A 24,713-nucleotide genomic window follows, 5' to 3' on the forward strand; every position below is an offset into this window, starting at 1 on the left:
TGGCATCGTGAATTCAAACATGGCCGGAAGTCTGTGGAATCAGCTCCCAGACATAGTCGCCCCCCTTCTGCCATTGATGAGGCATCTGTCCATCAAGTTGAGGCTGCCATTTTGGAAGATCGGCGCATTACTATTCACCAAATAGTCCAAGATGTCAAGATTATACGGGGTCTGTGGAAATTATCATTCATGACCATTTGCATATGCATAAGGTGTCTGCCAGATGGATTCCCAGGTTGCTCATACCATTCCAGAAGCGAGAACGCGTTGAGTGCTTAAGGATGAATTTGGAGATGTGCCAAGAAGATGAGTCAAAGTTTTTCAAAAGACTGATTACACAGGATGAAACCTGGGTCAATCACTATGATCCAGAGACCAAAGCCCAGTCAATGCAGTGGAAGCACTTGGACTCACCACCTCCAAAGAAGGCCCTCCGCTGGCAAGGTCATGCTCACAGTCTTCTGGGACCAGGATGGAATAATGATGACAGATTTCCTGGCAAAGGGTACCACAATTACAGGAGCCTATTATGCTTCACTTTTGAGGAAATTAAGCGAAGCTATCAAAATCAAGAGGCGGGGCAAGATCAGCAAAGGTACCCCCTCCTGCAGGACAATGCTCCAGTCCACAACTCGCATGTCGCCAGATCAGAAGCACGGGTGTGTGGTTATAAAATCCTTTCCCATCCTCCCTACTCTCTTGACCTTGCACCCTCTGACTTTCACCTCTCCCCAGCCATGAAGTTGTTTTTGAAAGGAAAGCGTTTCCCAAATGATGCAGCCTTGATTTCTGAAGTCACATCGTGTTTGGAGGACCAACCTGAGGTATTCTACAAAAACGGTCTCCAGAGCTGCATCAAACGATGGGAGAAATGCATAACTCTGGGTGGTTCCTATGTAGAGAAAGACTGTGCCAAGTTTCGTTGCTCTACTGCTATGGGAAGTGGGCCAGGGGCATTACTTATTGCATGCCCCTCGTATCTGATTGTTCAATTGATAAATAAATAACGACAAAGGTATATAGGTTTGTCCTTTGTTTTTACAAAATAAAAAAACCCGAGTAAAATTTACGTATTATTTCATTAAATTTTTTTTTAATAATACAGAGACGAAGAAACATTTGAACGCATCATCAGTTAGAATTGAATTGAAGTAGCTAATGTTCAAGCCAATGTTTATGTTTTAAGCGTAGTAGTAAACAACTTGGGTTGAAGCTAATCTGCGCTTGCGCACAGAAACAAAATGTTGTCTACTGAGGAACAAAGATTTTGCGTGTAAATTGGCCGATATCGTTAAATGATATATATGCATTTAATTAAAAATATTATTAGCCCTAAACCATCCTTAGTGAATTAATATTATTTCCTGAGAATTTCAGTGTGACCAGTACTTTCAGAGTTTACCTGTTAGTTACACACACACATACATCTATGTTTATTTATTTAGATTAAACTTTCAAAAAAAAAAAAAACACTCCGTGAATTGGTAGGAGAATATTGTAGGACTGACCTGAGTCAACCCTAAAAGCCAAGAAGTAGGACGAAAATAATACCATTCCCCCAAATAATAGTTTCTTAGCCTTTCTCTTTCTTTCTTAGTTGCTTAGCAAATAGCAGGGGTCAGGTCGAAAAGGAGGTCGTGACCGTGTCAGTTGCCAACTTGTTTGTTAAAAGACTTTACCTCACCTCTCTCTCCTACTCCTATTCCGTTTCTTTCTCTCTCTCTTTCTCCTTAACCAAGCCCCAGCCAGCATGACAGGCAAGTAGCCAGTACACGGTTAGCCACCGAACTAACAAGATGCACGTTGTTGGCCAACCTTATTAACGAGAGGTGTACTCTCTCCAACATGTAAAAAAGCAAATAAAGTTCTTTCTTCTTAAGGTTAACATTGGTATTACTCTTATCATTCCAACTGCCACTAATAAAGACAAGTGCCAGCCAGTGTTACAAAATAATGGCAGTTTTACGTGATTAAATTATTCGAATTTATTTCGTATATTTCTTAGTGCAAGTGGTTTTATCTGAAAGAAATTATGGGCTTATCTACGTATTGGATTGCACTACTTTTTTTCAAAAGTATTTTAACGTTATATTTACCGTTTTACATTATATTTTTATTGTCAGATAAAAGTACATATTAGTTACAACCCCCCCCTCAATGTTAATAATGCCTTTACCCTCCTCTCCCACATGTTAGGCCTTCTAAACAGCCTGGATTCTCGGCGTTGTCGAGGTGTTTGGAGGTGTGTGTTGTGTAAAAAAGAAAGTGGTAGTAGGCAGGCAAGCTCGAACCCGTACCACGAAGGAGGAAAAGAATGTGAAAAAAAAGTAACGTCTTTGCCGTTGCGCCCATCACGAAACCGGATTGCTTTTAATTGAAATTGACTTAAAAATATATGTAATCGATGTATAAAATAAGTAGTTATCATTGCTTTTTAACAAAAACTTAATTTTTAGATGGTCGGATTTCGCTATTATAACAAAGCGGCAACAGACATTTTTATTTGCGCTTTTTTATTTACCGTTTTCACTCAGGTTTAACAATTTTTTTTTAGTTGTACATTTTACTCATTCTATAAGGATTACTCTTCCTTCAGATTTTGCTTACTTTAGTAAAAGACGCCCAACCGATTATTGGATCTTTTTCTAAGTTTTTTCTCCTTTTTTATATTTTATTTACTTTTTATTTTATTTTTGGCGGGGGGGGGTGAGGGTTTAGTCATGGAATAAGGTTTCGAGCATTCAGAGTTTGGACCGTACGAAAATGACACTACATTTTATAACTATAATGAACTTACACATAACATTTTCATAAAGTAACAACACCATATACAGTTACATTTAAATTTACCATCATAGCTAACAAATAGAACAATCTGTATTCAGTGATTGACAGCACCAACCAGTGCTATGATGTGACAGTACCCAACTTAAAAGAGATGGTGCCCGCCCCTTGATGACAATGCCTGACAATTTGAGACAGATGAATTTATTAGCCACTTCCCGACAGTTTCTGCTCCTGTTCAAAAGTGACAGTAAACACCTGAACATCAATGTCAGTCACCATTATAAGTGACCCAACAGTGCTCGCCACTGGATAGCAAGACCGTACAATGGATGACAGTACACAAATATTGAAGACAAGCCATTTCTTTTCATGTCCAATGAGCTTGACACTGGTCATGATCGATAGTGACTGATAATGACCGACTATGACTAAAAGCAAGTAACTGTCTATAAACTCAAATGACCACCAGTGCTCACCAATGAAGATAGACAATTTAATTTTGGAGCAGTCTAGTTAAGGCCAATATTGGTCATGGTCGACCGTGTCCACCAGTAAATGCATGTAACAGCATCAAAACAGCACTAACTGCCAGTAACTATCAGTATTTGACACAGGTATCCAGTGGATGCTATTGTCCAACAATAGCCGACAGTTGAAGACAGACAATTCGGGGAAGTCCAATTGAGACCGACACTGATCATACCTGCTAGTTACTGCCAGTACCCGTAAGTAATCGCCTCAACCTAACATTAAACGCCAGCCAGTGACATTCACTACCTACCACTGTTTTGGCTTTGTGTTCACCACGCAATGCCGGCATATGGGTCCTGCTAAGTAGTAATATACTAGCATTTCAGCCCGGCGTTGCCCGGGTGTTTGGATGTGTATGTTGAGCAAAAAAAAAGCGGTAGTAAGAAGGAAGGCTTGAACCCATACCGCGAAGGAGGAAAAGAACAGGGAAAGAAACTGACGTCTTTGCTGCTATGACCACCGTCAAACTGGAAGTGACTTATGTTTAAATTAAGGCTAGACAATCGAAAGGATAGGATGACTTTCAAAAATATCAGCGAAAAAAGCGAACCCTCCTGTAGAAAAGTGCCCAGTTAAAGGTGAAGATATTCATATTTTTAGGCAATTTTTCGATATTTGTCGCCTGAAAGGTCGTACTTAAAAACGATACTCATCTTGTAAAAATCCGTCGCCTCTGTCAAAAGTTTTAGGCAGACATGCAAACATACATGCATACATAAATTTATATATTGGTAATTAAAATTTTTTGACCCAAACCGATTAAAATGCTTGTCCTATCTCTAAACACCCTCTATTTAAAATTTCAAAAGTCTAGACCAGAAATTGTTTGAGTAATTTGGTAGAGGCCACAGAGATCAATTTTTTTTATAAAATTTGATCCTTATAATGACCCCTTAACATTTATTGTTTTGGGCTCAAATTATAATGAAAGTTATTAAGTTAGATCCATGTCCAAGGAACCTATATCTAAAATTTCAAGTGTTTAGACCCCAAATTGTCAGAGGAGTTTGGTAGAGTTCTCAAAGGTCTTTGACCCCCTAACAGTCAAATTTCTGGCCGAAAACGGATCACAAAGATTTTTCCCAAATCTCAGTACCCTGTTTATCAAATTTCGAGTCTGTAAACGTAAAATTGACAGAGTTATTGCGTAGGGAAATGTACACACACAGATACACAGACACACAGATACACAGACATACAGACACACAGATACAGAGATACGTTCACTTTTATAGATATACTAGCATGAGAGCCCGGCGTTGCCCGGGTGTTTGGAGGTGTATGCTGAGCAAAAACAAAAACAAAAAAAACGGTCAATTTTTTAAAACTTTGACCCCTATTATGACCCCTTAACATTTATTGTTTCAAGTTATTAAGTTAGATCCATGTCCAAGGAACCTATATCTAAAATTTCAAGTGTTTAGACCCAAAATTGTCGGAGGAGTTTGGTAGAGTTTTCAAAGGTCAAATTGTTGAACTTTGACTCCTTAACAGCCAAATTTCTGGCCGAAAACCGATCACATAGATTTCCCCAAATCTTAGTACGCTGTATATCAAATAGACTAAAAATTCACAAAGTTATTGCGTAGGGAAATGTACACAGACACACAGACAGGCAGACACACAGACACACAGACACGTTCACTTTTATAGATATACTAGCATGAGAGCCCAGCGTTGCCCGAGTGTTTGGCGGTGTATGCTGAGCAAAAAAAAAACAAACAAACAAGAAAAAAAACAACAAAAAACAGAAACGGTCAATTTTTTTAACTTTGACCCCTATTATGACTCCTTAACATTTATTGTTTTGGACTCAAATCAAGTTATTAAGTTAGATCCCTCTCCAGAAACCTATATCTAAAATTTCAAGTGTTTAGACCCCAAATTGTCGGAGGAGTTTGGTAGAGTTGTCAAAGGTCAAATCGTTCAACTTTGATCCCTTAACAGTCAAATTTCTGGCCGAAAACCGATCACATAGATTTTCCCAAATCTCAGTACCCTGTATATCAAATTTCAAGTCTGTAGACTGAAAATTAACAAAGTTATTGCGAAGGAAAATGTACACAGACACACAGACACGTTCACTTTTATAGATATATAGATAGATAGACTAGCAGTTCCGTCCGGCTTTGCTCGGGCCAATGTACTGTTCATAAGGTTATGTGCATATGTATATATTAAAAAGTGTGAATTTGTAAAGTATTTCCTTTCTGTATAATAGTCTTCCTTAATTACCATACAGAAAAGACAGACATTTTCACTTGTATAGATAGATAGATTGGATGCAATATGTAGTAATGATTTAAAAAGTATATATCTATATATATATATATATATATATATATATATATAAAGCCTCATGCGCCACCACCGAGAATCGAAACCAAAACGTTCAGCTCACGATTTATTTTGCCTCTGTCGGCAATGACTGGGCTATGAAAACACATTTACTGCAAGTCTAAAAATTAAAACATGAACCAGTAGTTTGAGAATTTTTATTCCCTGTCAACTCTTTTACTATGAAGCTGGGTGGAGGTGGGGGGAGGTCAGCATGTTGCTACTGTCAGGAGTAGCTATCCGGATCTTGTATATTTTCATGTGAGGGAAAAGTGGGTGTTTTGATGACAATGTACTCGAGGGACCTCTGCACGCCCTTCCTTCCTCCCGTTGCTCGTCCCCTTCCTCCAATTCCAGTTACTACAATTTCGTCAGTACCTAGAACGACAACCTCGCTGACCTGACGTGACGATGTGTGCTCCGTTGAAATTTCAACGTATCATTCCCCTTTAATTAAAAGTCTAAGGGCCTTACCCAAGGGTGGAATTAAAAGTATCTGAAAACTATCCTTTAAAAGTGGACCTTCAATTAAATAGCAAGAAGGCTACACACAGAAGGTGGAGTAATTTGTTTAAATACTCTTTGGTAAAGGACAATTCCAGAACATTCTGAGGAACCATTTTGAAGGAAGAGAAGTCGAAGAGGAGTACGCGAGGAGAAAACTGTCAAGGAAGGAAATGAAAAGGAAAACTTTTGCTCAAGACCCGAGAGAGATTTCGTCAATAAAAAAAAGGACTAAACAAAAAAAAAAAGGAATTTTAATGTATGTAACTTTTTTATTTCTTGTTCGTTGTAGATGTAAAATTGACAGAGTTATTGCGTAGGGAAATGTACACATACAGACACACAGACACACAGATACACAGACACACAGACACACAGATACAGAGATACGTTCACTTTTATAGATATACTAGCATGAGTTCCCGGCGTTGCCCGGGTGTTTGGAGGTGTATGCTGAGCAAAAACAAAAACAAAAAAAACGGTCAATGTTTTTTAACTTTGACCCCTATTATGACCCCTTAACATTTATTGTTTCAAGTTATTAAGTTAGATCCATGTCCAAGGAACCTATATCTAAAATTTCAAGTGTTTAGACCCAAAATTGGAAAGGAAAATTCCAGAACATTCTGAGGAACCATTTTGAAGGAAGAGAAGTCGAAGAGGAGTACGCGAGGAGAAAACTGTCAAGGAAGGAAGTGAAAAGGAAAACTCTTGCTCAATACCCGAGAGAGATTTCGTCAAAAAAAGAAAAAGGACTAAACAAAAAAAAAAAAAGAATTTTAATGTATGTAACTTTTTTATTTCTTGTTCGTTGATCCCCCCCCATATCGTCTTAGCTTTGCTGAGTAAACCCTCAAAGGACTTATTAAAAAAATAATAATTCCCCTTTTTGTTGTTTACAGCAACATATTTTCAAGGACATTTTTGCAACCTTTCTATGGTTTTCAATTGTGTTTTTTAATTTGTGTTACCTTGGTTAACGTTGTTAAGTCTGTTTAGGGACATAAAAGCAGCTAGCCCTCCTATGTTAATAAAACCGAATTGAATCACAACAGGACAACCATTTGTTGCTCTTTCTGCATTTATTGTCTACCTTTTTCCATTTCTTTGACTTTGTTATACAAAAGTGCGTGAGCCTTTCCTAGTCTCACACAAAAACACGTGTTCACATCTCAAGCTATATTACTTGTCATATACATATGCACACACAAACATACGCGCGCACGTCCACACACGTACATATATTCACGTTTGCGTATATACACTCACATTCACGTGTATACACACACACACACACTAACGCACACACATGTACTCACATACGCGCACACGTACGCCCACGTACGCACATGTAAGCACAGACGGACGACGTCACTTCCTTTCAAAGGAAATCCACACATGCGCAAAAGACCACTGGAAACAAGTATAAAAGCAAGAGACAAGCTGTTTCCAGCCCTTTTTTCAGACCAGCCTCCTAGCTGGGCGGTCTACGGACCGACAGTGTGCCTTTTCGGCATGCGCGCACGCGCGTACCTCACGCCACTTGCTACTGTGTGGGACAAAAAGCTAACAGACCGTACGTACACTTTATATGCTTTCTATCTCCATAACCTGGATTGACATTCTCACTCTTTCTCTCTATATATATACAACTTGTCCCTGAGAATACCTTCGCGTAGCTGACTGCTAACTGATGTCAACCCTCTATCCTTTGTCTTTGTCTACACGCTGGACTATCATTCTCATTTCTACTATATTACTCACTTCTCTTCCCATGCGCGAACAAACGATAGTGAGATGAACACACATTTCCTTTTCCTTCTATACTACAAGTCCCGCAACAAATGATGGTTACACCCGCACAGACATGAACACGTGTTATATCTAAAACATTCATTCTTTCAACAGTAAATAAACGACACGTTTATCTTATCCATCAATTGAGTTTTTGTTTCCATCAATTCCATTCGTTTCATTAATTTCTTTTGTAACGGGATTAGGATGTATATATCCTAGTCCTCTATAAAAGTCGAATTTTGTTAATGACCACAAAATTTCGATATTCTGATTTTATGGGTTCCCTTACCGTAACGTTTTCTAAACGCACAGCTAGAATTACTTTCTCCCTCCCCCTGTTCTTTTAAAGTAGTATTTTTTATAGCTTAACTTTCCCCTGTTTTAAGATTAGAAATTTGGATTGAAGTCTTGTGATTCAGTTCGGTATTGTTAGCTGCTAAATTTTTATTTGTTGTATAATTTTGTGGCATATTTTTGTGAGTTGACTTCTCCCTATACTTTTCTCCGCTCTTTACTGGACATTCCCCTCCCTTCTTTGACCCTCCTACTACTTTTATCCAGCTCCATTTTTTGGGGCGGCATCCTTTGAACCTTACCTTGGACGCCATCTTGGTTTTCATCACAATGTTATCCTCCCCTACTATTGGTCTTTTTTTGAAGACCAGACGGAGAGAAACGGGGAGAGAGTTATTTTTAGATAGGAAGAGCAAAATAATGGAGTGCCTCTCTTCCATTGATTTGCTAAATGAGCAGATTATCAGTGCCTACCTTGAACAGGATGATGACGAGGAAATCGATAGTCTTACAGTACACCAAGCGAGACATTATATAATTCACGTTAATTCATTTAGTTAAACTTGGGAATGTAGGAAAAGATGAGAGTCCAACCCCTCTTACTGCAGATGCGGGAGGTCTTAAACTATCTCATTATAACGTGACCCCCAAACTGAAATGTCCAATTTTTGACGCAAAAAGTTGTAAAATGACAAGCTAGCATATCTAAACTTCTATAAGGAATTTGAGAATTGCACATTGAGCATTGAAAGTAAGTTTCTGAAGTTGATAATTTTGAAGAACCATCTCAGGGGCTACGCTCACAAAATAATAAGCCATCTCTCTATTTTAGATGTTAATTTTGATACAGCCGCCAAAATCTTAGACAAGGAGTTCTTAGATAGGAAATATATAGTTAATTCCATTTTTAAGTTTATTGATGACTCCAAACATCTTAGGGACGCTGATTGTGATTTTGTCAGGATGTTTTTAACTAGGATTAAAACTCAGATATATGATCTTAAAAAAAACCTTTGCTTTAGATTTCTTAGAAGAAGGCACCCCAGGCAACCAGCTTTTGAGTTATATTGTTTTTGAAAAGCTTCCTTCATTGTTAAGACGTGAGATTATTCGTGCAGTTGGTAGTAATTATCCGTCTTTGGGAGAGATCCTAGGTCAATATTCTGATGTGATTCGCACATTGGAAATTACGAGACCTAGGGTCGCCAATTCCGTAAAATCAGTTGTCAAGCAAAGAACCTCGGGTTCTAATAAATTCAAACCCAATGATGTTAGCAAGAAGCTGGAGAATTTCTTTGTGAAGCCTGAGCCTGTGCCTTATAAGTGTAATTTTTGCCGTTGCAACATTCACACTGCTTATTATTGTACAAAGTATCCAACACTTAAGGATCGTTTGCAACATTGCACGGCTGTTAAATTGTGTGTCTATTGCACCAGCCCTGCTCATACCTCCGAGTTTTGTCCTGGTAAAAAGGGTCGTCTCTGCCCGTGTTGGAGGTGCAAGAGCTGTGAACATGCAGGTGCTTTGTGCTCTGACTTGGGGAAGTCTCAGGTGATGGCTAATCCTTGCCTTCAGATAGGGAATATGAATCTTCTTTTACCCATAATAGAGATTACGGTAGTTTATGGAGAGGTAGAAAAGACCCTTAATTGTTTACTGGATTCGGGCAGCCAACGCTCCTATTTATCAGATGGAGTACTGGATATTCTACATTGTCGCTCAGCTGTCATGAAAAAAAAGGACTTCACCATTAAAACCTTTCTTGGTTCTGCTAGGAAGAGTTTGAGCGAGCGAGAGTTGCATGTTAAGTTACCAAATTCTGAGTGTGCTGTTTCTTTTCTTGTTGATAAAGATTTGGATCTTCAGTTTCATGTTGATGGTCTTAATGCCGCCGTCGAAAATATTTGTGCTTGTGGTAACAAGCTGGCTGCTGATTTTTCATGTATTCGTAACCATTGCATTGCAGTGGATGGTTTGATAGGCGTGGATTTGTTGAAACACATGGGCCGTATGCAGCTGAATTCCTTTATGAATGGCTCTGCCTTTGAGTTTCCTCATGGTATGTTACCCTTTGGTGATGTGACTGATTTTATGTGCCCTGTTGTAGAAGAGGCGGATGCAACTGTTAATGGCATTAATTATAGTAAGGTTGTGTCCGAATACTCTCAATGTCCTGTGACACATGTTTATTTTGTGCTTGAGCAAAAGTCCAAACACTTTGATCCTTTGGACAGATTTTCTGAATCCTCTGTAGAAAGATCGGTAGACAGGCTCTTTAGTTTGGAAACATTAGGTGTGGATGAAGACTCGGTTAGTGATTACGATAGAGATATGATAGCTTCATTTCGCAATTCAATCTCATATCGAGACAATTGCTATTATGTGAATTTTCCCTGGGATGAGGAAAAATTGCCTCCTGTCCCTCTAACCATCAAGTAGCATTGAAGGTGTTTGATCATGTCGCTGCTCACTTGAACAAACAGGGTTTGTATGAAGACTATTGCCAGGTTTTCTTGAACCAAGAAAGAGAGGACATCATTGAAAGAGTGCAGGTTGATCCATTACACTTGGATTCCTCACAGACCTGTTGTGAAGGCCGATAATTTAAGCAAACTAAGATTTGGCCATTGTTTAACTGTTCTTTGCGAACAGGTGGGCGACCCTCTTTGAACGATTGTGTATATCCTGGAGTTAATCTCTTTATGGATATGTTGGATTTGCTACTCAAGTTCAGAATGGATCGCTATGTCCTTTTGGCAGATGTGCGTAAGGCTTTTCTTATGATCCGGTTGGAAACTAATAGGGACAAAAATCGTTTTTGTTTTTTTGTGAAATTTGATGATAAACTTGTGTGTTATCGTTACAAAACGCTAATTTTTGGGTTTGTGGCTAGCCCTTTTATTCTCAACTTTGTCATTAAACATCATGTTGAGAAATACCCCTCTAGTTTGTGTAAGGATATGCTGCTAGGTAATTTTTATGTGGCTAACCTTATAAAGACCTACAATTCCCCTGATGTTTTGCTGGACCTGTACCAGAATGCTATGAACATTATGCAGGAGGGTAATTTTTTCCTGAGATCTTGTAACTCCAATAGTGAGACCTTAACCACACATATGAAGGCTGACGGCAGTTTTGTCACACATTATTCTCCTGTGGAAAGGGTGCTCGGGTATTTATATGATCCGGGACAAGACAATTTGCATGTGGCAATCAATTTTTCGGAGGTTGCAGCCGATACTAAGAGAGGCATATTGTCTCAAAATTCTTCTATTTTTGACCCGTTGAGACTTTATTTACCTGTAACTATTAAGGGTAGAACACTCCTTAGTGAAATTTGGAAAACTCAGTTGGCTTGGGATCAAAAAGTACCCTTAGATTTGTAACATGTTTGGAATAAGTTGTATAAAGATCTTGGGTTTTTACACAGTCCGATATTTTTGAGATTTGTTGCAGACTCCTCTGCCCCTGCTTCATTGTTAATATTTTGCGATGCTTCTCAGCAGGCCTTTGGGTTTATAGCCTACATCTTTCAGGATGGATTAGCTATCTTCTAAAGCTAAAGTTGCCCCCTTAGTAAGGAGGACTTTGCCTTCCCTGGAACTGTTGCCTGTCTTTTTGGCAGTAAAGTGCATCCCTAGCATTTTGAAAGTTTTCCCACGGGATGTGGTGAAGGATATTATAGTGGCTGTGGATGCTCAGGTGATGTCATGGCTTTTGTCAGAAAATATTAAGACAAAATGCATATTCACTCGAAATCGTTTAAAGGATATTCAATGTGGCATTCAAATATGTGAGTACTGGTCACAAGAGGAATTACTGTAGAGAAGTTTAAGTCCCAGTTACAATTTTGGTTGACTGGACCCAAGTGGTTGGTTGGCCAAAGCGTTTCTTGGCCCTCAAGTGATTTGAATTGTCTGAGTTCTGATAGTCAGATGATGGTTTTGACCAATCCCATTACTAACTCACCGGTTATTCGAGATGTTATTCCCGTGATGAATTTTGAGAGATTCTCATCCTTAGCAAAACTCATGAGGGGTATGTTATGCATATTTAAATTTGTGTTGACACTGAGGAAGTCAGAGGATGAACCTGGGCTGGCAGCCAGAGTTTATTTGCTTAGGGTAGTGCAGTCAGTGTCTCTTTCTGGAGAGAAGTCCTTCCTGTTGCATCCTTCCAACCATGAGATCCCTACTTTGGTTGCAAAGTTTGATTTATGTCTAGATGATAGAGGTTTGATCAGATCTAAGGGAAGGATTGGTAAGTCCAGTTTCTACTCTCAAGCAACTCTCAGCAAGCTTCGTTTATCTGGCTTCTGGATACACAAGTCCAGGCAGGCAGTGAAGACTGTCATTTCTTCTTGTTTCTCGCGCAAGAAGTATAATGCAGTATCCTTCAAATACCCCAAGGTTACGAACCTGCCCAAGCACAGGGTTAACTTTGTGAGGCCTTTCCTTCATACAGGGATCGATTTCACTGGTCACTTGGAATCTGTAGTGAAGCCAAGACTACTACTTCTCCATTACATTTCTATTTCTTTTTACTTTTCCCTTTCCCTTCCTCCCTTCTTTCTTTTCTTTCTATGTAACTAGAGGTTGTAGTCAATCAGGACGGAGAACAGTTCTGGTGGGAAAGACGGAGATACAAAAAGTTTTGGAAGCAAAAAGACGGAGAGACGAGTGGTTCCAGAGTCAGGGGACAAATGAAAATCCCGAACTTTCTATGACCCGATACCACTTATATGCTGAAATGTATATAAAACCGTTTCGTTTTGAAATGCCTTTTTTCTTGATTATTATTCCCAGGTTGGTTTCTAGACCTTTCCAACACTCCCGTCTTCTTATTAATTTTGACGACTCCCCAAAAGGGGACCCGCCGAATTGGTGACCTACCCAACAAGAATTACATTATGGTAACCGCTATAATTTGGTGAACGCCCGACGTCCATATGAACATGGACAAACGATGACGACGTAGCAGCAAAATCCGAGGACACACACACACACACACACACACACACACACACACACACACACACACACACACACACACACACACACACACAAACAAACAAAACAAACAAACAAACAAACAAGTAAATATATATAAATCCGCCTAAAGAAGTGCCGATAAAATATATTTTTATTATTTTGTGACACGACTCACCCGATCAACAGGAGGAAACAAAAAACAAAACAAAAAAAAACAAAAACAAAAAAAAAAGAAAGAAATTACGTGATTCCCACCAAGTAATTTACGTGATTCAAATAGAATCCGGCTAATAATAATAATAATAATAATAATAATAATAATAATAATAATAATAATCATACAAAAATTTTTTTTTCAAATAAATAATATAAGTAAAATCATAATGAATGTTCAACAAGTAAGTGTAAACCCCCCACAATTTATGGAAACTAGTGTCGAGGGATGGTTTGCAATATTAGAAGTGCAGTTCCATCTCTGACATATTACTACGGACGATACTAAGTTTTATACTGTTATAAGTGCATTGCCACCTAACGTAGTGACGAATATACCACTAGCGGTTTTACACTCATTAGATTATGCTAAATTAAGGGAATCGGTATTGTCTCCTACGGAAAGACTAGACCTGAACTCTTGGAGAAATTGATGAGGACCACTGCGTTGCTGGGTTGTCCATCAATATACCTCCAGGAGATGTTAACAGTTGCAAATAGAATAGGAGCAAGCGACGCAATAGTGTGCCATAAGTTTATATGCGCACTGCAGAAGCAAATTGCCCAGTAATAGTGGCTTACACCGAGATGCCCTTGGTAGAGTTAGGTCGACTGTCTGACAAATTGATGCCATTAATAGAAAATACACCAGTATTTCAGACTGTAGAAATTCAGGCTCGAACAAGTCACCACAGTACTAGACACACAAGTGAAATAACACCAGTTGGTCTACGCCCGTATAGAAGGAAACAGCGACCGAGAGTATGTAGAGCCCATATTTACTTTGCAGAAGAGACTCGTACATGTAAGCCGTGGTGTAAATGGCCGAAGAAAAAGAGCAATATACAAATGCTACCTAACTCGCGTCCCTCATCTCCCGCCCCTAGCGATTCGGAAAACTAAAAAGGCGAACTGCGTTTGCTCCGGTAGTGCCGCCGTTACTAGAAATTACTGCAAAAATAGAAGCGTCTAAAGTAAATTTTATTGTAGATACAGGAGCCAGTATTTCAATTTTACCACATTCCGTAATAAAGGAAATTACCTTGGAACCAACTCCTGTTCATATCTCGACTGCTAACGGCGAAAGCATAAAATGCTATGGTCAAACTAGCTTAGAAGTCAAGATTCCATGTTTAAGAAGATCTTTCCAATGGAGTTTCGTGATCGCGGACGTTACTAACTCTTTGTTAAGATTTGACTTTTTAAACAAGTTTAATATAGTAGTGGATTGCAAGAATAGACCCATCCATGATAATGTAACAGAGTGCAAAATTAAAGTCAACACAGTAACTGAAACCAATACTGTATTGATTAATAAAATAGACCTAGCAGAATACGTTAACGAAATAATAAATAACTATAGTAGCGTAATGTCACCTCATAGTGATACAGACAAAGAATATGGCGGATAGGGTTGATACAGGCAGTCTTTGCCAGGCAATTTTCCGGTCCTAAATTAGACGCAGCACAGGCAGAATTTAAGAACTTACTAAATACTGGAGTTATCCAGCCTTCCAGTGTGCAACACACTTGCACTTAGTGAAGAAATCAGATAGTTCATATCGAGCGGTGACTTCTGTGTGCTGAATAGCATTATAAAGACAGACCGCTACCCAATACCGAACATAAATTCATTCTACACACAACTTGCTGGTAGACAATATTTTTCCAAGATCGATTTGACTGCAGCATATCACCAGATTAAAGTACACCCTGAAGATGTGCCTAAGACGGCAGTCGTGACACCTTTTGGCTTATTTGAATTTAATTACATGCCATTTGGTTTAAAGAATGCTGCAGCGTTTTATGGATAAGATATTTCTAAAATTAAATTGTGCATTCGTATATTTAGACGAGATATTAGTTTTTAGTGAAAGTGAACAACAGCACAAAGAAGACTTAGATAAGGTATTCAGGATTCTTAGTGATAATAATTTAAAGATTTTCTTAGCTAAGTGTGTATTTGGAGTGCCAGAGTTGGACTTCTTAAGTTTTCATGTAAGCAAAGAAGGCTTGTTGCCTACTTAAAAAAAAATTAAAGAATTAGAAACCTGTACTGACCAAAGATTTAGGTCACAAAACCAAAACCACTACTACCATCCTCTTCAGCACTATATTAAACCTTCCTCTTCCCTACAGTGAAAAAACAATTCTCACTCCTTAACCCTTCCTTACACCTAGTCACCCTGCTTACTGACTCCTCCCCTACCAGCCTGCTGCTACCATCCAAGTAGAGCATGCTGGTGCCTTTTCAACGAGAATTCACTGAGTCGACGTCCAGTACACACGTGTTTTGACGACTGCTATACTCATGTCATCTTACCATGTTCGCAGTGTAAACAGAAAATAAAATAATCCTTCAAATTAGTATTTGTGTTGTGTCTTATTCAAACGAGATAACAGCAAATATTACAGACCTTTCCAGTACCCAAGAATTCGAAAAGCTTGCATAGATTTTTGTGAATGACAGGTTTTTATTGTAAGTTAGTCCCTAATTACGCAACCATAGTGCTACCACTATCCGAACGAATGAGGTTGGACCCTAAAGCAACGTTTGAGCTAAACGAAGAAGAAACTCATGCTTTCAGAACAATAATAAGCAAATTGTCAGAAATTACGGCATTAACTCATCTGCAGTCTTCAGCCACAGAGTACCACCTGGTTACGGATAGTAGTCAATACACAGCTGGTGCTGCATTACACCAGCTAATAGATAAGAAACCAGTACCTATAGGTTTCTTTTCCACAAAATTTTTGCAAGCCCAGACCAAGTATTCTACATTCGACAGAGAGCTACTGGCGGCTTATTTTTTCAGTAATACATTTCCGTCACCTCATAGAGGGTCGTCACGTGACATTATTCGCTGACCACAAGCCATTATGTGAAGCCCTTTTATAGTCAGACACCCGCAAAGTCGGATCGACAACAACGACACTTGTCAGTACTTGCTGAATATATCACTGACATGGTGTATATTAAAGGAGACGAGAACGTAGTTGCAGACTGTATATCTAGAATTGCTTTAGCGGTGCAAATAAATGCATGTGATTTGGCTGAAATAGCCCAGGCACAAAAAGGAGATGACGAACTAAAGTCATACACTAATTTAAAAGAATACTGCGTGTCACGGGAAAATGGCTTGGTCCTGTGTGATACTTCAATCAAGTACCCCAGGCCATTTGTCCCAAAAGAGCTTTGACAGTTTACACGGTTTAGCATATCCTGGAACTGCAGCATCTATAAAACTGATTAAGTCTAGATACTTCTGGCCTAACTTAGAAAAGACGATCAAGTAATTCTGTGTAGAATGTGTTGTATGTTAACAGTCAAAAGTTCAGACACACAAAGTCTGCAGTCCAGGAGTTTGATGTACCATCCACACGTTTCCAAATGGTACATATCAATATTGTTGGCCCATTACTCCTAACGCACAATGAGTCAGATCCCTACCTCAGTCCATACAAATATTTGCTGACCTGTATCGATCGGGCAACTCACTGAATCGAAGTACAGCCAATGATTGAGATAACTGCGCAGTCGGTAGCAGAGGAATTTATCAATGCATGGATATCTCGATTTGGAGTCCGATTGCATGTTGTAACTGACAGGTAGCCAATTTGAGAGCGAATTGTTTCAAGAGTTGGCCAAGGTAGTAGGTTTTTACCGATTGAGAACAACTTCATATCATCCTCAAAGTAATGGGATGATTGAAAGAGCACATCATACCCTTAAAGCAGCGATAATAGCGCAAAAAGAATCCTGGATGAAAGCAATAACAGTAATTCTACTAGGTATACACAGCACCCCTAATGAATCAGGTTTTTCACCTTTTACCACTGTTACTGGAGCACCAATATTGATTCTGCATCAGCTGATACACAAACAGAGAGTAGAAAAACAATAAGTATGTACTTAATTTGTGTGGATGGATGTCCCAAATCGACGTACTCAACAATGGAAAAGGATTTATCCATGGAAATGCAAAACCTTTTATACCGAAAACCTTACTTTCCTGTGAGAAAGTATGGTTAAGGTTGATTGAGTTAGGAAACCATTAGAAACGTACTCGGGTCATTATAAAGTTTTGACTCGATCAGATAAACGCTTCCAGATCGATATGAATAACGGTACTCCTGCACACGTATCAATCGATAGGTTAAAACCGTTTACAGAGCCAACTAGCAGTAATAGAACTAGAGTGACTGAGAAAGCACAGATAGGTACTACTAATGATAAGGATGTCAGAACAGATGATACCGATAAAGTAGAGAGTAAAATTGCTGGTGGCATGTATAAATCTAGATCAGGAAAAAAAGTGACATAGAAAAAGAAAAATGAATACTTTTATTTTTAAACAGAAATAGACATAATAATAATTCCAAGGATATTAACTAACTCCGTTACTGAAGGGGGGCTCGGGTAGTGAAGCCAAACTACTACTTCTCCATTACATTTCTCTTTCTCTCTACTTTTCCCTTTCCCTTCCTCCCTTCTTTCCTTCCTTCCTTCCTTCTTTCCTTCTTTTCTCTCTATGTGACTAGAGCTTGTAGTCAATCAGGACAGAGAACAGTTCTGGTGGGAAAGAAGGAGATACAAAAATTTTTGGAAGCAAAAAGATGGAGAGATAAGTTGTTCTAGAGTCAGGGAACAAATGAAAATCCCGAACTTTCTATGACCCGATACCACTTGTATGCTGAAATGTATATAAAACCGTTTCGTTTTGAAATGCCTTTTTTCTTGATTATTATTCCCAGGTCGGTTTCTAGACTGTTCCAACACTCTCGTCTTCTTATTAATTTTGACAACTCACCAAAACCGAAATGGTGACCTACCCAACAAGAGTTACATTATGGTAACCACCATAAATCAACACGATTTGAGCGTTTGTAAGCATTACTGTCTTGTCGACTGGCGACATGAAAATTGATAGAAGGAGGAGGATGAGTGCGCCCTGTGTATTAATGAACCTGATTTCGACATCTCCTTTGATTCAGACGAGAAAGTTTGAACTGCTAAGTAGAAATGGACCCAAAAGAACAATTCAACAACAAGGTTGCAGAGTACAAGGTGCCTGATAACGTCGGAGAAGGAATTGTAACTTTGGCTAGTTGATTTCATATCCCCAGGAGAGACTGGCCCCTTCTCCTGAGGCTAAATTCCTTTGATGGTGGTTATACAGAAGAAAAAGCAGAAAGTCCATCCAGTTGGACTACCATAAATTAAATGGTTTCATGGATGCATTTACTGCCAACAGAGGTGTTTGTGCACAAAAGTTAAGACAATGGCGGCAGCAAGTTGATGTATCACTTCTAGATTTATGGAAGGTATATCTTCAAATCCACGTCAACTAGACAATTTGGCCATTTCAGACTGTTCTTTTCCAGGGCACATGCTTTTGTTTCATGTGGCTAGGATTTGGGCTTAACGTGGTGCCTCTCATTATGAAATCTGTTATAGATGCCATCATATCGCAAGACCACGCAATTGAGCGTGCTGTGTCAGCATATGTCGATGACATTTTCATCAATGAAAGTATGATCTCTGCACTACGTGTGCGCCAGCATTTTTCGAATTTTGGTTTGGTCTGCCAGAAGCTGGTGTGACTAAAAGATGGAGCCAGGTCTAGGAAGAAAGCAGCACCTTCCGATGGAAACAAGGAAATCAGATTACTAAAACCCCTGATATGCTGACCCGTCGGCACATGTTCTCCATGTGTGGGAAACTTGTCAGTCATTTTTCTATATGTGGATGGCTCAGGGTGGCATTCACATTCATCAAGCACCTGGTGACCACAACTCTCAAAGAATGAGATGACGAGATAGAAGACCCTCTTTGTGTCGCATATTAGCGGAGATGCTGAGTAGGATACAGTAGCAGAATCCTGTAGGAGGAGACTGGTGCATGGGTGGCAGCGAGATTACTGTCTGGGTAGATGTGAGTTCTGTGAGGTCATTGAAGATACATGTTGGCTGTGTCTGACCAATGATGCCAGCCATATAAATTTAGCCGAACTTGACGTGGCACTCGGGGGGGGGGTCAACTTGGTCCTCCAGTAGGAGGCGACGGTATTACACTTGGTCACTGATTTGGCATGCATGCACTGATGGATTTCCAACACCCTGACCAGGAAGGAAAGGGTGAATACAAGGGCTGCTGGCAAGATGCTAGGCAGGCGACGGTTGCAAACCCTGCAATCACTCGTGAAATAATATGAGTTGACCATTGATGTGACGTTCATAGTCTTGTACCACGCAAATTACCTCACCAGAATACCATGTAGGTGGCTGGATATGGCTGGAAGGATGGCTGGCATCTGAAAGCTGTGCAGTGGTGAGAGGACAACTAAACCAAGACCAGGTAACCAATGTCCATTGTCAAAGTGGACAGTAGAGTGTGAAGCAGACTCTGTACTTTGCCAGATTATTCGACCTGCAAGTGTCCAAAGGGAATGTGAAATCTGTTGTGAAGCCTGTCAATCGATCATCTGGCACCTGTTTGCTGGACAAGGGAGAAACTGAGTGCAAAAGGCAACTGGAATAGACAGTGAGAATTTTTTTACGCTTCTCAATTGCAGTCTACTGTGTCGGCAAGATGCAATTGCCATCATGCGACAATTAGAGATGTCTTCCTTGAGTGAAGCCCACCAATGGAGATACTGACTGACAATGGTGCTGCATTTACTAGTGAGGATTTCAAGAATTTTATGGATAGTTGAGATGTACATCTGCAGTTTTGATGTGCTTACTTGCCGAGTGAGAACAGGGTTATTGAATGAAATCACAGAACCATCAAGCCCATCTTAGCCAGTACAGTGTCTGAGGCAGTCTACTTGTAAAACGTCACCCCCCCCCCCAAAAAAAAATGACATTTCATCTTCCACAGCACCATAGGTACTATTTCAGGTGAAGGCATTGAAGCTAACATAGCCAGTATTTGCACGGTTCCAATTCCTTTTCTTTTACAGAAGGTTTCAGATGGCTATTCAACCCATTTTTAAATTATTCAATAAGAATTATCTGCTTCAATCTTTCAGTTATTTTTTGCTTATTCTGATGAGATCGACCTGTCGAAGAATTTTTCTTTTTGCCTGAGGAATTCTGTATAGGTTTAAGTTTTTATTTTTTGATAATTTCCAAACTTTAACCTATAAGCTTTGGGTATGAATTCGTATGGTTCAGTATGTCATCATCATAATCTCCACATTCAGTGATTGCAAGACCCTTGAGTGTTTTGCGCTTTACTGACTTGTAGTATTTTTAAATAACATTGTCTACATGTATTCGATCATTCCATAGCTGTCTTCTCCAAGTGCCGAAAATATTCGCTTCACCTTAGTATTAACCTAACTTGCTTAGACAAGTTGAACCCTCTAATTCTTGATTTCGTATTTTTTCATTATATTTGAAGTTCTAATCTTCTCGTTTCCTGTGTGATTCGTGAGTTTTCAATTTCTATTCTGGTCATAATTCTCGACTTTTTCAACTCGATTTGTGTTGAAATCATTTCTAGGTTATCTACTCGTAGATGATTGAGTACGTTCATTATGATATTGGCCTTTCACATAGTCCTGTAGGTACTTCATGTGAAAGTTTGTCACATTGAACATGTGCCATCTTTTTTAATTTGATGAACTTTTCAAACGATGGGTTTTCAATAAATAAATAAATCTTCAACCGCCTACTTTACAGCTTTCCATCACTGGTATCTTATGTAATATCCGTATCTGAATGAGCTCCTCTCCCACTTCATGTCAAGACTTGCATTAGTAAATAAAGATAGTTTTATATTTTAGGCCTGTATACGTTGTCAGTCAGTGTCTAGACAGTGTTGGCTAAGTAAATTGCCTGTCGTACGGGAACTGATAAATAACACGATGTGATATGAGTGAAGCATAGACAAAAAAGTATGAAACCGATATGTTTTTTCAACTGAATGTGATGTTTCTATCATTCAATATGGAATCGCCAGTGCTTGGTTTGTTGTGCAATTCTTGAAGAACTTTCGGCTTGGATCCGTTATCCATCACAACCACCCTAAAGTATTGTAGCTGTTAACAGCTTCCAGTTTCTCGTCTTTAACCTTGATACCCTTTCTGCTGTTAATGGTATTCATCAATTTTGTTTTTTCTATACTGATTTTCCATATTCTAAGTTGTTGAGAATTACCAGTTCTTGTTCCAACCGTGCGATGTCGTTGGCCAAATTAAGTTTGTATTTAACAGCAGGCTTACTTTTCTTTATCTTTATTTAATGTATCAGCCATGATTTACTTTATCTTTATTTATTTTAGCTTTGTTATAGAGATTCTCTATGATCGTGATCAGATTATAGAGGATAACTGCACCAAAGCTAATAGTACAGTCTACTTTAATAGCAGCATACGGGAGTGATACAGAATGGCAGAATTCTCACATTGACATAATGTAGCATACATCTACATTGCCCGCTAAACGTATTTACACACAATATCATGCACATTCTCTCATACTAACTAAACAAAGGCAAGCATATACACACACTTCTCTCTGAACTTACACACGTTGTCACACACATATTCACACTGACAGAAGGTAAAAATATACACCTCTTAAGCAGACTAATTCAGTTTTCTAACTTTGCACCTACAAACAAGAAGACAATCAACATTTCAAACTTTCAAGCATGAAGTAACTTTCATACGTCTAATAATTTATATACACACATACACTTACATATAAATATGATAAATTGGCATTTTTATAAATCATGACCAAGTGGTATTTTTTATAAATCAAACAATTAGCATTTTTATAAATGATAATCAATTGGTATTTTCATAAATCATGATCACTTTGTACTTTTATAAATTATGATTAATTGGCATTTATATAAATAATCATCAATTCGAATTTTTATAAATTATGATAGATTAGAACTTTTATAAATCATGATCAATTGGTAAAATCATGACTAATTGGTATTTTTTTAATCATAACAAATTGTCAACTCACGCCATAATTGTTATATTTAAACCAAACGACGGGGATGAAATGAGGTCAATCTGTGACAGTGATGAAATATATCTCCCTGTGTGTGTGTCTCTCTCTACCATTACGATGATTTTATCTATCACTCTCTCTCTCTCTCTCTCTGTCTCTCTCTCTCTCTCTCTCTTTCTGTCTCTGTTTGCTTCTATCTCTCACTGTTTCACTGTCTTTTTCTCTCTTTCCCTCTTTCCCTCTTTCGGTAGTGTTCGAATGTAAACTAAACAGATATAACTCTTGCTCTGACTCTATCTCTGTCTATCTCTCTCTCCCTCTCACTCTCTCTCCCTCTCACTCTCTCTCCTTCTAAAAACATTAAGAGAGAGAGAAAGAGTAGGAGAGGTATATTATATTATATATATCATGATGAATTGGATATTATTATATTATATGAATTGGCTATTTCAAAAATTATAATTAATTGGTATTTCAATATATCATAGTAAATTAGCATTTTTACAAATCATAACCACTAGCATTCTATATTAGTCCTCGCGCAAAAGAGCAGGACACAAAATGTTTTAAATAATAATAGAATAACAAGAACAAAGACTTTCGCTGGCGAGGACTATTATTGGCTGTAACCAGTTATACAGGCCTTTTGAAACTTTCATCTCTATTTTTCTCGTTATGTACTGAATATATTTTAATGAAAGCTATATTAAATATAGTCCTTATTAAATTTTAAAGATTTTCTATTCTGAAAGAAGTTTTAAAAAATTTAATCTAAAAAATTTTTATTGAAAAAAAAATTCAGATTTTCTTATTATTAAGACCTGTATTACAAATAGGTGGTTGCACAAAATGGGTTGTGGTGTGAGGATAAATACATATAAACTGAAACAGAGAGAATATTCAGACCTGTAATTAATAAATAAATACAAAGAGGGGGTTGCAAAAATGAGTTGTGGTGTGAGGAGATTCACAAAATGAAATAAAATTTAAAACTCTCCTTCTCTCTTACAGGGGGAGAGAGAGAGAGAGAGAGAGAGAGAGAGAGAGAGTAGACAGGAAAACAGCTGACAATAGCGAGAGTAATAGGAGGACGTAAAAGACAATACACTCACTAACAGGCTATTATACTTTAAGAGAAAGGAGGGAGGGCGAAACACACACACACACACACACACACACACACACACACACACAAACAGATCGTATTACTAGCGCTGATATTACTTTACTGTAAACAAAGTTTTTTTCTGTTTTTTTTTTTTTTATTCCAGAACGAATTAAAAATTAAAAAAAAAAAAAAGGAAAATATGAATATAAGACAAATGTTCTTACATATTTAGTTGGAGCTACGGTTATCAGAATATATAATTTTAAAACAATCCAGCGTTATTTTTGGTCAAATTTAAAAAATATAGTTGAAAAACAAACGTGTGCACTTCTATCCATTACATTAGTTTTTAACGGTGAATTAAACAGTGTTTTGTTTACAAAAAAAAAAAAAAAGAAAAAAAAGTGAAATATGATTTTTTTTTCTTCACGTGTGCGAACGGTACCCCCCATCCCAATATTTTATTTTAATCGAATGGACACTAATCTATCCAATTATATATATATATATATATATATATATATATATATATATATATATATATATATATATATATATATATATATATATATATATACAAAATCAATATTTAAATATTTGTAGGAGGTGCTCAGTTTCTAGTTAAGTTCCTATTTACTTGCCTCGCCACGAGGACAGTTAGACACAAGGTCAGTTAATGTGAGGAAAAATCCAGCTTCCCCAAAAAGGCTAATCTGGATAGAAACAAACATAAAAATTGTCTCAGTCATTAAGGATTTCTCCTTCCCTGACAGAGAACAGAAAAGGCGAAGTGTATCATCAGAATACTACACTGTGATCTTGGCCTGAAGTCCAGGTAAAGAAATAAAAAAAAAACGTCTTAAACTGGAAAGTTTAACGAAATAATGTGTCACTCGGACAAGAAATGTAATTGAAAATAAAAACCAAATTTATTAAAAAGGGAGTTGCAAAAATGAGTTGTGGTGTCTTAAAGGAAGAGAGAGAGAGAGAGAGAGAGAGAGAGAGAGAGAGAGAGAGAGAGAGAGAGAGAGAGAGAGAGAGAGAGTAGACAGGAAAACAGCTGACAATAGTCGTATATAGACTTATTAGTGAGAGTAATAGGAGGAGGTAAAAGACAATAGACTCACTAACAGGCTATTATACTTTAAGAGAAAGGGGGAGGCGGAAAACAC

The 24,713-nt window shown here is 38.2% G+C and overlaps 1 protein-coding gene across 1 annotated transcript; it reads left to right on the forward strand.

The window, feature by feature from the left end:
* Positions 1-9,244: 9,244 nt before the first annotated feature.
* Positions 9,245-10,690, forward strand: LOC145261717 (uncharacterized). Its single transcript, XM_080119785.1, has one exon. It carries the CDS (start codon positions 9,245-9,247, stop codon positions 10,688-10,690), a length of 1,446 nt encoding a protein of 481 aa, XP_079975911.1.
* The last annotated feature ends 14,023 nt before the right edge of the window (positions 10,691-24,713 follow it).

The sequence above is a fragment of the Euprymna scolopes genome, chromosome 3 (genome assembly GCF_053919585.1).
Source record: "Euprymna scolopes isolate OS-2025 chromosome 3, ASM5391958v1, whole genome shotgun sequence".
Lineage (NCBI taxonomy): Eukaryota > Metazoa > Mollusca > Cephalopoda > Sepiida > Sepiolidae > Euprymna > Euprymna scolopes.

What these genes read in the sequence shown, in the direction of transcription:
- LOC145261717 (XM_080119785.1), top strand. Translation starts at nt 9,245, where the DNA reads ATGATCTTAAAAAAAACCTTTGCTTTAGATTTCTTAGAAGAAGGCACC.